The sequence below is a fragment of the Myxocyprinus asiaticus genome, chromosome 15 (assembly GCF_019703515.2).
Source record: "Myxocyprinus asiaticus isolate MX2 ecotype Aquarium Trade chromosome 15, UBuf_Myxa_2, whole genome shotgun sequence".
Classification (NCBI taxonomy): domain Eukaryota; kingdom Metazoa; phylum Chordata; class Actinopteri; order Cypriniformes; family Catostomidae; genus Myxocyprinus; species Myxocyprinus asiaticus.
Window position 1 is genome coordinate 34,524,771 of NC_059358.1, and position 14,357 is coordinate 34,539,127.

The 14,357-nt window shown below is 37.2% G+C and overlaps 1 protein-coding gene across 5 annotated transcripts in view; it reads left to right on the top strand.

Annotated features, from left to right (window-relative positions):
- Window positions 1-14,142, top strand: part of LOC127452480 (trafficking kinesin-binding protein 1-like) — a 76,573-nt gene extending 62,431 nt beyond the window's left edge. For 4 of the 5 annotated variants that reach the window (XM_051717934.1, XM_051717931.1, XM_051717933.1 and 1 more), the window contains 3 exons: window positions 2,884-3,219; window positions 5,097-5,199; window positions 11,574-14,142. In XM_051717934.1, coding sequence (XP_051573894.1) covers window positions 2,884-3,219; window positions 5,097-5,199; window positions 11,574-12,357 — 1,223 coding nt within the window. In that variant the 3' untranslated portion in view covers window positions 12,358-14,142. Of the gene's footprint in view, window positions 1-2,883; window positions 3,220-5,096; window positions 5,200-5,497; window positions 5,587-11,573 lie in introns of all 5 variants that reach the window. The other variant, XM_051717936.1, reaches the window with a different exon arrangement.
- Window positions 14,143-14,357: the final 215 nt, after the last annotated feature.

Here is a 14,357-nt window from a genome sequence, read left to right on the forward strand (position 1 = left end):
TATTTCAGACACACACAACTTTTAGACACCCTCACTCTCGCACACACTGCCAGTATATTATAGATGTGAGAATTGTGCCCTATAAGAACCCAGTCTCAGTGCAACTTAAAGGGATAGTTCAACCAAAAATGAAAATTAACTCATCATTTACAGTTGTGATTATGGCAGAACCTTGATTTTGTGGTCAATGAACCATTTTTGTGTTGATTTTAATGTGTGTTTGGGATCATTGTCCTGCTGGAAGATCCAAACAGTGCCCATTTTAAGCATTCTGGTAGAGGCAGTCTGGTTTTAATTTTTTATCTGTTGGTATTTGATAGAGTCCGTGATGCCATGTATCCGAACAAGATGTCCAGGGCCTCTGGCATAAAACAGCCCCACGGTGTTAAAGATCAGCACCACATTTAACCGTGGGCATTGGGTGGTACTTCATCTCTGGTGTTTGCTGCCAAAAAGCTCTTTTTTTTTTTTTTTTTTTTTTTATCTGACCATAGAACCCGATCCCATTTGAAGTTCCAGTAGTGTCTGGCAAACTGAAGATGCTTGAGTTTGTTGTTTGATGAGAGCAGAGGCTTTTTTTTTTCTTGAAACCCTCCCAAACAACTTGTGGTGATGTAGGTGACATCTGATTGTAGTTTTGGAGACTTTCTGAATTTTTAACCCAACTAATTTCTGCAATTCTCCAGCTGTGATCCTTGGATATTCTTGGCCTCTCGAACCATCCTCCTCACTGTGTGTGTAGACAATATAGACACGTCCTTTCCCAGGCCGATTCTTAAGATCTCCAGTTAATTGGAACTTAATTATTGCCCTGATGGTGGAAATTGATATTTTCAACGCTTTGGCTATTTTCTTATAGCCACTTCCCATTTTGTGATACTGTATTTTCTTTAGTCTAACACACCGTGATTGATGATTAAGGGAATTTGGCTTGTGTGTTACCTCATTTTTATACCCCGGTAAAACAGGAAGTCATGGCTGAATAATTTCATGTTCCTAGTCACCCAGGTGTACTAAAAATATTTTCATATTAATGGGAATATATTTCTGATATATTTTACTCATAAGAATTTCTAGGGGTGCCAATTAATGTGGCAAACATGTTTTGAAGAAAAATATTTATTTCCCCACTTTCAGTTAGTTTACTTCAATTAAAGGTTAGATTTTTGTGAATATTTTGAAAGAAAGATCAAGAGGATAAACAATAAAGACATATTTTTCACAGCCTTCTTTGCTCATATTTACCAAGGGTGCCAGTATTTTTGGCCACAATTGTACTCACCTTCATGCCATATCAGATATGTATGACTTTCTTTCTACTGCAGAACACAATTTAAGATTTTTAGAAGAATACCTCAGTTCTGTAGGTCTGTACAATGCAAGTGAATGGTGGCCAGAATTTTGAAGCTCCAAAAAGGTTATAAATGAATCATAAAAGTAATCCATAAGACTCCAGTGGTTTAATCCATGTCTTCAGAAGCGATATGATAGGTGTGGGTAAAAAACAGATCCAAATTTGTCTTTTTTACTATAATTATCCACTTTTACTTCAACATTCTTCTTCTTTTGTTTTTTTGGTGATTCGCATTCTGTTCTGATTTGCAAGGTGGAGATTAATAGTAAAAACAATTACTTATCATATCACTTCTGAAGATATTAATTAAACCACTGGAGTCTTATGGATTACTTTTATGATGCCTTTATGTGCTTTTTTGATTTTCAAATTTCTGGTCACCGTTCACTTGCACTGAATGGACCAACAGAGCTGAGATATTCTTTTAAAAATCTTCATTTGTGTTCTGCAGAAGAAAGAAAGTCATACACATCTGAGATGGCATGAGGGTGAATAAATGATGAGAGAATTTGCATTTAAAGGTGAACTAACCTTTTAATTGTAAATGCCTTTTCACACTAGTCCACTAATTCATAAATAGCTATTAACACCAAAACTATTCTCAACTAGTTCAATGCTAAATTTCTCTCTCTGTAAAAATGTAAGATACCTGACTTAATTGTTTGGTATCCAAACAATTAAACTCAAACTAGCCTTAAAAAATTATTAACACAGTACAATATTTCGGACTTAGTGAAAAAGCGTTCGTAGAGATTTGTTTCATTTTAAAATATGGTTGTGCATGCTTTTTCCTTGTGTACATTTGTGATGGTGTGAAGAAGCCTTTATCTTCAGATAAAAGTAAGAGCAAAAACTACAATTCCACAATGCACTTTATGGTACATATTTACAGTATTTGTTTATAGAGACACAAAGAAAGTGTACAAATGTACAGTATCACAAAAAATAATTTTGACCCTTAAGGCACACTTGCTTGCTTATCACAGCTACGGAATGTTTGTATCATGTGTTTTTTTTTTTTTTTTTTTTTTTTAATAATACAGTAACAATTAAAGTAAGCCAACCACTGGGGGGGAATCTTTTAATAACCTCTCTAGTGCCTCCTGCTGGTTATAACGAAAGATTACACTAAACAACGTTACTAACACACTCTCGCTAATAGTAAATTGTTTTAGGAATTGTGATGAATCCAAAGCATGTCAGTGATTTATTCATTGGTTTTCTCTTGATTTTCTCCTGAGAAATATGTCCCTGTTTCTACCTATTGTTTTCACATTTGTTTACTCCTACCGTCTTGTCAGTCCGGGGACAGATTATCTTGAGAATACAATCATTTTAAATAGTCATGATTTTTTAGTAAATTGATTCAAGACACATTAAATATTCTGCTTAGCAGGATTTCTTTAATGAGTCATAGGATTCACACTTTACACCCAGCCATGCCCTCGTGATGTCAGTGTGTGCTGTCATATATTATTGTTTGTTATTTGAGTGTGACCTGCTCTCCACTCTGTCTTTTCTCCCCTCAGGTTCGGCCACTCTGCATGCATGGCAGCAGTTAGCCCAGCCCCACCTAGGCGGCCTCCTGGACACCCGACCAGGCGTGGTGACCAAGGGCTTTCGCCCTCTGGAGCTGGACCTGGAGGAGGTGTACCAATTCACCGACCTGGAGGAAGACGAGCCAGGACAGCATTCCCAATCCGTCATCTCTACTTCTGGCCTGGGCTCTCTGCCCTGCTCACCCGCTTCCAGGCGACCACGCATCAACAGTTGCGTCAGCCAAGAAGAGCAGCTGAGAGAGAGCGGAGGGACCCCTGGAGTATGGCCAGACCGAGTGGAGGCAGGAGTGGAGGAGGTCTCATCTGGTGAGGGACCCTCATAACCCTCTACCACTAACCTTCAGGACAGGCTTTAGGGGCCGATGCCCCAGTGGAGACCTCCAAACCCCAGTTGTACACTGCCTGTGAGGGTCTGGGATGAGCTGGTTCTCTCCCTGTTCAGCTGCAGGCACACACCCATTGTACACCAACCACTACCTCACCTGTGAAGAGAGCTGCCTTGTTCTTTTGAGTACAGTCATTTTTAACCATTTTACTGTCATTCTGCCTGAAAATCAGGTCTCTGGCTCCTTCCTTACTCATGCTGAAAATGAGAATAGAGCTTATGGAAGTAAGAAATCAAGTCTTGCTTCATGAAAATACTGCCAGAGGATATATATTCTCAGGAATGCCGTAATGTGTGGTGCAGTAGTGTATTATTCGAAACGATAAGGGCATGGCAGCATTTTAAAGTGACTCTCATATAGAGCATGTCCAGTTAATATTTTGCCCTGAAATTAAAAGAAAATCTGAACTAATATTTTGCTTAAAGAAAAAAAGTCTTTATTAAACGAGATATTTGCATTTTAGAATTATTTTCATGACAATTAAGACATTTTTCTTCAATTACTGCAATGTGCCTAGATGTATTTTTGAGATTATTTGTAATTATCATACAGTAAATTCTCAATAATGATTCTCATTACATTCTTATTTCTGTGTTTGTGTGTGTGTGTGTGTGTGTGTGTGTGTGTGTGTGTGTTATAAGAATCTAATTTTCATAACTGTAATGTGAAAAAACAAACTATTTTATATTTTAATATATTTTAATATTTACAGTGTGTATAAGCAGAAATTGAAAATAAATTATTTAAGAGAAAATATAGAGCTACTTAAGCTGGCTAAACTCCATTCTCATTCTCAGCACTCCGGAAATTCATCCCTCAATTCCTTTTGTTCATTCAAGACTGCTCTCAGCTCAGTCTCCTATTTATTTATTTACTCTCTCTCCATTCACACAAGCCCACCTATCCCCAGATGTGAGATTTAGGCTAGCGTTCACCCCATGTGTGATGTTTTCCCTGAACTGTACAACACACCAACATATCCCTGGATGCATTTAACACACATCTGACAATCCCAACACGAAGCCCCAGCATGTAACTAACATCCAGCCAAAGGTTAGACTGTGTTTTACAGGATCAAGTGCTATAAAAAACGGGGAAGTGTGAGTTGCAGCCATGTGAGTGAATACCCTTACGTCTCTAGCCACATTCACACCATTCAAAATCACGATTGTCAGTTCTTTACACACCAAAGAAAGCATCAAATTATCTGGGGTTTGAAATTAATGAAATGTAAAAATGCCTTTTAAAGTCAATTGATTCAGTTCACATAAATGGACAATAAACCAGATTTATATGGTTAGAAAAAAATGCCCTCAAAAAGGTAAAAAAAAAAAAAAAAAAAAAGGCACTGAAAATGTGTTCTAGAAAAAGTGACACTGTTGCACTCACACTTACATTCTGTGTGCTTAAAGTCCATTCACGTTTCTTTCTGCAGATTGTTTTTTCTCGTGTCTAATAATGAAATTCATGATTTGATCTTTCCTCTTTCTCACTGTTCTCTCCTGCTGTATGAATCCATTTAAAACTGCATCAGGATAAGTCAGACGACCACATATAATCATAATTAATGTGTTTGTTTGTTTTTTCATAAAAACAAGATTGACGATAAAAAATTCTACTGGTACTTTTTGAGCACAGCTGTAGCTTGCAGTAAGCCACATTACCTTGCATTAAGTCTCAGAACCTGAAGCAGTTTTAACTTCCTCTGTGGTTTTTTTTTTTTTTTTTTTTTTTTTTTAGGTGTTTGTGAGTGTCATTGTATACTGATGTTAGTCTCTCCTATCTCACTCTCCCCAGTTAATTTCCCTGGTAAATGTATGTCTCACACCAGCTCTACGTACACCTTCACTACCTGCAGGATACTGCATCCTTCAGACGAACTCACCAGAGTCACACCCAGGTAAATACAGATTTACTGCTCTCTCTCAACACTGGATTCATGATTAATGTAATCTATGGTCCTGTCCCAAATGCCACCCTCAGCCCTTCCGAGTACATACTTTGGTGGCTTAATGCCACATGGACTGTTGTGTAGGTTTGGGACATCCTATGGTCTCATGGAGACCCAAGTGAAGTCCTTGAGACCGTAAATGACCGTAAATCCACATCAAGTGCACCATTTGGGACAGGGCTTATGTTGTTGTTAAGACAGGATTCTGCTGACAGCTGCCATAAGTGGTTTGACTGGCTCTCTGCAGGTCAAATGATGAAGATGAGGAGGCAGCTCTCTATCATGTTGTTCTGGTGGCAGGTTTAAAGCACACTCACTAAACAGCGCCCCTTGGGGGTGAGAAGGAATAGCATGACCAGCCTGGTCCTGAATAGGGAATTGTGTGTTGTATGGAAGTGTGCTATTCTTTAACCAAGCTCAAACCACTCTAATGACTGTTCTGTTGGAAGCTTCTTAACCTAACATCAAAATCAGATACTTTTCTGTGAAAATTTCAGTGCAGAATTTTGTAACTGAAAAATATGTGTGCGTAAAGAGTGTGAATGTATTCACAGTAGTAGTAGTATAAATAGTTTATTTCATTGGTATAGAGTGCATGGAAGTTAGAAATGCTAACAGAGCCATGATCTTTTTAATTTATTCATGTATATATTTATATAGGGACAGTACAAAAGCATACCCTTACAAAAAATCTTAACTTGCCACAAATTTGCCACAAAGCTCATTTGCATGTGAAAATTATCTGTGGCGAATTTGCGGCAAATTTGCAGTGAAATCTAAATTTTTGTGAGGGTAGCGATTAGAGCACATGCTAATTTGCATCTCAGGTCCCTAGATAGGTTTTTTTCCCCTGAGAAAATAAATAAATAACTACAAATAAACAAAAGTAAAACAAGCATTTGGGAATTGAAAAGTAATTGTTGAGGTTGCTCCGAACTCTTGTAACATATATTAAGAAGCATTAAACCAAATGTTTATTAATAACTAAAAATGAGTGCAGTCTGACATGTTCAAGAGTTGAGAACCCTTCAGAGACAAAAACACTTTGCCCATGTATTTTACAATAGTCAATCCTACAATTACCATTCACTGTGCTCCTGGTTGTTCTGCTAACATCCTGACTATTAATAAAATTACATGTGGGGGGTTTGTTGTGCAAACATTTAAAAATTAGTTTTATATCTAATCTGTGTCTAATCAAACAAATGTAACGGAATATAGATTCTGAGGTTTGGAACATCCAGTTGTTTGATGTAGACAGACTGTTAATCTGTAATGAAAAGAATTTGCCTCACAATATCTCCATTTTGGACACTTAAAGGAATATTCCAGGTTCAATACAAGTTAAGCTCAATCGACAGCATTTGTGGCATAATGTTGATTACCAGAAAAATTAATTTCGACTCTTCCCTCCTTTTCTTTAAAAAAAAGCAAATCTGGGTTACAGTGAGGCACTTACAATGGAAGTGAATTTGGCCAATTTTTGGAGGGTTTAAAGGCAGAAATTTTAAGTTTATAATTTCATAAAAGCAATTACATTACATCTTCTGTTAAAACTCGTATTTTATTTGAGCTGTAAAGTTGTTTAAATTGACATTTTTCCAGTCGTTTTAGGGTTTGTTGACATTACATCGTCGTGGCAATGAACTGAGGTGGGTAGAGTAGTCAAAAACTGTAGTCAAGTAAAAGAACAATTACTTAAAATAAATAATTACTCAAGTAGAAGTAAAAGTACTAACATAAATAATTACTTGAATAAGAGTAAGAAAATATCCAATTAAAAGAGTACTTAAGTAGTGAGTAACTTGTTACTTTCACAAATGACATAATAGATGTTTACTCCCCTATATTTCATTACATAATACACATTGAACATGTACTACAGAATTATTATTATTATTATTATTATTATTGTTATTAATTGAAATTCTGTCATTCACCATTATGTTGTTCCAAACCCATATGACTTTCTTTCTTCCATGCAACACAATAAGGAGGTATTAGACAGAATGTTTGCCTGAGTCACTATTTACTTTCAGTGAATGTGTTTTTTGTTTTTTTTTTCATGTTTTGAAAGTGAATGGTGACTGAGACTGTCAGTCCCTAACATTCTGTCTAACATATTTTGTGTTCCACATAATACAAAGCGTCACACTGTTTTGGAACAACATGAGGGTAAGGAAATTATGACAGAATATTAAATTATGGCTGAGCTATCACTTTAAAGAGAGAGTTTACCTAGAATTGAAAATTCTGTCATCATTTACTCACCCTCATGCCATCCCTGATGTGTATGACTTCCTTTCTTCTACAGAACACAAATTAAGATTTTTAAAAGAATATTTTAGCTCTGTAGGCCAAAATGTTGATGCTCCAAAAAGCACATAAAGGCAGCATAAAATTAATACGTGTGGGAGAGAAACAGATCAATATTTGTCATTTTTTGCTAGACAGCAGGGGGCGATATGCAGAGAAGAATATGAATTGCCAAAAACACAAGAAGAATGTGAAAGTGATCTGTTTCTCATCCACATCTGTCACATCACTTCTGAAGATACTGATTTAAACACTGGAGTCTTATGGATTACTTTCATGCTGACTTATGTGATTTTGTTTAGCTTTAAAATGTTGGCATTCATTCACTTGCATTGTATGGACCTACAGAGCTGAGAGATTCTTCTAAAAATCTTCATTTGAGTTCAGCAGATGAAAGAAAGTCATACACATCTGGTGTGGCATGAGGGTGAGTAAATAATGAGAATTGTAATTTTTGGGTGAACTATCCCTTTATGGGCTCTTGTCAGATCTGGATGAATTTGTCAATAAGAGAGGTTTGGAAACATTTCTAGTAATTATTACAGTGAAAACATCCCACAAGGACATTATATATAATGCTGAAATATAAACCAAAGCAAGATCATGCTTTATTAATGCCTTCTTTCGCTGTTTCATAGCTGTGTGGATTCTTATTTCAGTGTAGTTACAGTTTGCAGTGTCGTAAGTATTTCGATCATTAGTTTTGTACTGCAGTACCGCCATCTCTAAATGCATATATGCAGCCTAGTGTGTAGGGCACCAACCCCGGTTGTGGAACACTCACTGTCTGAAACCGCCCCCTATCCACTATATAGTGCACTATTTCGGGTGTCTGCCATTTTATAGGAGTGTCTGAATTCTGAGTGAGCCACTCGTTCCCTACTTTTGTCCACTCATTATTACTGACAATGCCCTCTAATTTCGAGTGTACATTTGATGTTGACACTTACTGCTGAGATATAGTGCACTAAATACCATTCAATACATAGTGAATGAGTGAACGATTGCGGACACAGCCACTCTCTTCGCCATACGATTGCCTCGGGCCCGCACATCTGACGTACGCGCCCTGCGCACCTTGCTGTGCACATGCAGAAATGCTGTCTGTTCGTGCTCCAGTTGTCGATAATGCGAATGGCAGTGATTTACACTTAACTTGGATGTTTACATGGATTTATACAGTTAATCCGCCTGAAGTAGCTGCGATAGTTTCTAGTACCCCCGGGTAAATGCGTAAATACTGCTCATGACACGCAGGACTCGGGACAAAGCGCACTGATATATTGCTGCACTGATTTAAAAATGTACATTTAAAAACTGGTGTCATAAATGCCCTGAAAATGACCATCTCATTACACAGAAAAGCCAGATTAGGATTAGAGCCAAAATTTACCTCAGCATGCTGCCTTAAATTGGAGCTGTGATTTTAATCTTGAAATATCAGCTTGTCTTGGTGTTAAATGAAGGCATTGCATGACGAAACTATTCTTTTTTCACTGTGCGGAGTGAAGAAAGTGTTTCAGTTTGAAGAGTTTGATGCTGCAGCATTGACGACTTCAGTGACAGTCTGTGACAGCAGGGCGCGCAGCTGTGAATTTACGCTCTCGTAAAAGTCCCAGTCAATAATTTCTAAAATAAATTACGCATTAATTAAAATTAAACCCAGTAATGTAACGACAGGAACGCCACCCATTGTAAAGAAGTAAAAGTAAAAAAATTTCATTAGAAATTTACTTGAGTGAGAGTAAAAAGTACCCACTTTTAAACCTACTCTAAAAGTAAACATTTTTTCAAAAAGTTACTCAGGTAAATGTAGCATATTACTACCCACCTCTGGCAACAAAGTTGTAAAATTGGCTATAACTTTACACAGAAAAGGTTAGTAAATTATTTTATCACACTAGAATCATGTTTACATGCATCTTATGTCTTGTGACTAAACGTTTAAAAACTGAATATTTTAACATTCAAAAATTGGCCCTTATTCACTTCCATTTTAAGTGCTTCACTGTAACACAGATTTGTGCTTTTTTTAAGAAAAGGAGGGACGAGTCTAAATAAATTTTTGTGGTAATCAATATTATGCCACATATTTCATCGACTGAGCTTAACTTGTAATGAATCCGGAATATTCCTTTAAGCCACACTTAAAAATGGGTGAATGTCAAAAACAAGATAACAAGGATTTAAAAAACAAAAAGTCAAGTAGCATTTTGGCCTATTATCAAGCATGAGCACTTTTCAAGCAAAACATAAAAAAAAAAAAAAGAAGTTTGTTAGGGTTTAATGAATTTGTTTTTAGTTTTATCTGATAATACAATAGATCTTCTGTTCCAAATTAGGTTTTTTGACACTTTGGAACACCTACTTAAAGGAACAGTTCACCCAAAAATGAAAATTCTCTCATTATTCACTTACCCTGATGCCATCCCAGAGGTGTATGACTGTCTTTCTTCAGCAGAACACAAATGAAGATTTTTAGAAAAATATAGATTTCTGTCAGTTCCTTATAATGCAAGTAAACGGGTGCCAGCACTTTGACGGTACAAAAGTCACATCTAGGCAGCATAAAAGTAATCTCTGCGACTCCAGTCAATCAATCAATGTCTTCTGAAGCTAATCAATAGGTTTGTGTAAGAAACAAGTCGTTAATTAAAAAGTTTTTAACTTAAATTCGTCGCTTCCGTCCAGGGCTCTGATGCTCTTGTGTAATGTTCATTCTTCTGTTGTAAATAAGCACTGCTTCCGAATTCTAGCATGAACTTGCTGATTTGCTTGTGTCTCGCCACAGCTACGTGATGCGTCAACTGCTGGTAGGAAGCGCTTTTTAAAAATTAATAACGTTTTAATTATCAGTTTATTTTTTACACAAACGTATTGATTTGCTTCAGAAGACATTCATTGATTGACTGGAGTCGCATGGATTACTTTTATGCTGCCTAGATGTGACTTTTGGACCGTCAAATTGCTGGTATTTTGTTTACTTGCATTATAAGGACCTGACAGAACTCTATCTTCTTCTAAAAATCTTCATTTGTGTTCTGCTGAAGAAAGATAGTCATACACATCTGGGATGGCATCAGGGTAAGTGAATAATTAGAGAATTTTCATTTTTGGCTGAACTATTCCTTTAAATGATCTTGGAACAAGTTGGTTAAAAGTAATTGCACAAATGGATTAGAAAACTGAAGGTAGTTTTGAGAAAAGGACTAGCATGAATTGTTAGCAGATGCTGATTGGATTGATACTTTATGTTCTGCAATGACATTCATACATGTTTAAGTGTAGTTTAAGTGTCTGAATAGTTTTTGGTGTCGCTGTATGTTGTATATCAGTAGTAAATGAAAATAAATCAAAACTGAAACACGTTTATCCCAATCAAAGTGCCAACACGTGAACCACATTTCACCAATGAAGAAAAATTTCTTGATTTGGATTGAATTACTTAAAGCACTCTAAGATTTTGGTATATAATGTTCTGAAAGTTGCACCAGCCCTGCATACTGTGAGTTATAACTTAGACTATTTATGTGCATAAATGGACACAAAGTAACAATAAAAAAATATATTGGATATTAAAACAAAATAAATGTCTATTCATATTGTATTTCAATAGAAATGTAATTTATTACTGCTGACGGTGAGACAAAAAAGGTTTGAACATCAACCATAACAAAACAGAAATGCATGGTTTTTCAACACTTCTGTTTACAAATTTGACAGCCGCTCATTGGATCAATAAAAGTAAACGTCATATTAGGCAACTACACATTGCTTTACAGAGAGTTTACGACCTACTAGCTAAGTCTTGTGGTGAAATGGTTGTGCAACCAAATTAAGCACTGACTTGGTTACAAACTAACCAGCTGTTACTAAGCCCCGTCCCGAATTAAGCGAGACCTTACGCACAGCCGGTGCAACCCTAACCAGCTAAATAATAAATGCATGGTTTGGCATGTTGCTTGTACACCCAGATATTACCAACTAATCAAGTCTTTCTTCCTCAGTCTGTTATCAGGTCCGTCATTGGCCTATTGTGTGAAATCCAACACTAGTCTGCATTCAACCCCTGTGTCCACCCCCTGCACGCCTCGCCGCCTCACCCTGGCAGAGAGCTTCACCAACCTCCGGGACTCTACCAAGACCACCAGTACCTCTCTGGGCCTAGTGCGCCTCCTACAGGAGAGAGGTATATCTGCTGCTGTCTATAACCCTCTCAGCTGGGACCGGGCGGATCCGGCCTCTCCAACAGACCCCGGCTCATCATCAACATGCACTGGCACCCCCACCCACCCGGGCTCAGACATTCTCCCCTCCACCCCTCCAAACTCCCCCAGCAAGTCTAAACCCACCAGTCCTGTGTTACCTGTAGACTACAACTCTTCAGACCCAACCTACGAAACTTTCCTGGCATCAAGACCAGCCATTTCAATTCTAAAGGAGGTACGGGAAGCAGATGAAAGGGTTCGAACTAATTCGCAGTGTCAGACTGAGGTTAGTGTGCAGAACCTACGACTGGTGGACAAGGTGAAGAGGTTTAGCCTGGCTCCCAGAACACTGACCCCAGGACCCATGCTGGGGATTGGAAGGCCAGGGCCTCCATTCGGGGGCCACGCTGTGGTGACCTCCCCCATCGGGGGATTGCCAGTGCTGAACTCAGGGATGAGAAGAAACCGCAGTTATCCTGCTATGGTTGGGGCTAGTATGGCTATGAAGGGCCCTGGGCCTCCAACTGAGGACCTGCTGTTGGCCCCCAGGCCACCCAGACAAACTAGCCTCAATGAAAAGTGAATGTTGCCTCACTATCATCCCCTTTTGCCATTTATTTGTTTAATTTATGCTAATACAGTATATCATCCTGATGACAACTCAGCAGTGCCTGTTATTGGTGATGATAATGATATTTGTATAGATTATTTTATGAAGACTGCTATGACAACCTCTTTCTGTTCTTTATCTTTTTCTCTTTCTGTCTGACCAACACACACTGAACAGTTCATTCAGCAGTGTCATATTTTTCAAGCTTTTGTCATCTTGGGAAGAAAATGGGCCTTGCACTTGCTAGCTGCAGGCAAATGTAGCATTTTAACTGAGAGAAAAATTCATGCTCTGCTTTTTGAATTTAAAACTACTCAAGGATAAGCAAGAAAATTTCTTTTTTGTTGTTGGTGTTGTTATTGTTGTACATTTGGTCTTCCTAACCCCACAGTGGTTTTGCTCTGTGATATTTCAAGATGTGTGAGTTTCATGAGGCTAGCAATAGCACTGAGATAACCTTAATGCTAATGGTAGCCGAGATATTGAAAAACAATGAAGCCTTGTCTTTTGTCAAATTTTGGTCAGATTTGACACTTCTTATTGGCCGTAATATTAAGCTTTATACAAAGCCCATAAATTGTGCAGAAAATCTGTTAAATATGCTTTTACGAAGTACGGATATTTTCACAGAAGCAGTGTTCAATCTAGTCTAGCCAATTAAATGAATGCAACATAATGTTTAATGTCTGAATTGGCTTAATTATATAATATAGTGGTAATTATATAATAACAGTGTAATAACACATCTCAATGATACAGCCTTTACTAGAGGGCCCTGTTAACATGAATTTGTTTCTTTTTATGTTAGCACAAACTCTCTGCTCTGTACAGCCTTTCAGACTAGTCAAAAGTTGACTGACTGAAATATTTCAGAGGGATGTACGAGGAATTGCAGCAGTTTGGTCTGAACTTGAAATATAATCATTGCTTTTAATGTCCTTTTGTGACAGACCAACATTATTTATGTAAGTGTTTGTGAATGTACATTACACAGTATAAATAATTGCAGTATTGAAGACTTGATGGGAAAAATTTCCTTGGTCAAGAGGATGTTCATCATCATCTGCTGTGACTTTGGAACCTATTGACTGATATATGTCATTTGAAAAGTGAAGTGTGTACTGTAGCTTTAAAGATTTCAAAGGTGCAATAGGAATGAAATCATAGTGCCTGATCTTTTTATTATTATTATTATTGACAGACTTTATCATAATGGCTTCGCCTGTGACAATATGCACTGGCATAAACACTGTAATTATGTTGATGTGTTGACTTCCCAATGGTTTTAACTTTTGTTAAAGTTGTCAATGCATTTGTAGGGTGTTCTGTTTGAAGGATATATTGTATTTGCAATTGTTGAAGCACATACAGTTGCATGAGTCATTCTAAAGAAAAGATTTGCATTTCTTTTAGTTGAAGCAAATGAGATTTGTCGCGTACCCATGTGCGCTGTATGCGTGTGTGCATTTAATCAAAGCTTAACTTTTTTTTGAATGTGTTTCAGAACAACAGTATCTGCCATGACTAAACATTGATTTCAATGGTGGGTTTATTTCATCACTTGATGAAGGGACATTTTACTTGTATATTGTAAATGGTAAATATGCAAAGTGTAAATATGCTATCTTTTTTAAGAAAAGAACAAAATACCTAAACTTGAAAAAATTTGAAAATGGAAAGTGACAGCAAAGGTGAAAAGTGGAGTTTTTGTTCATGAATTTCAAAAGCTCGCCTTTGCAAGGGTCAATAAACCACTTGAGATCATTTTGTGCCTGTCATCTTTTTTGCACCAGTCGATGATGCTGTAAGGTCAAATTTCAGATCCAGAGACATAGTTTTTACTCCAGTAAATATTTCTCAGGGTGTGATTAATTTTGGAAGTCAATTTATGTAAGGCAAGCACCTTAAAGTCTTGTTTGCAAAAAAAAAAAAAAAAAATATTGAAAATGTCCAGTTATTTCCCAGGAAAACAA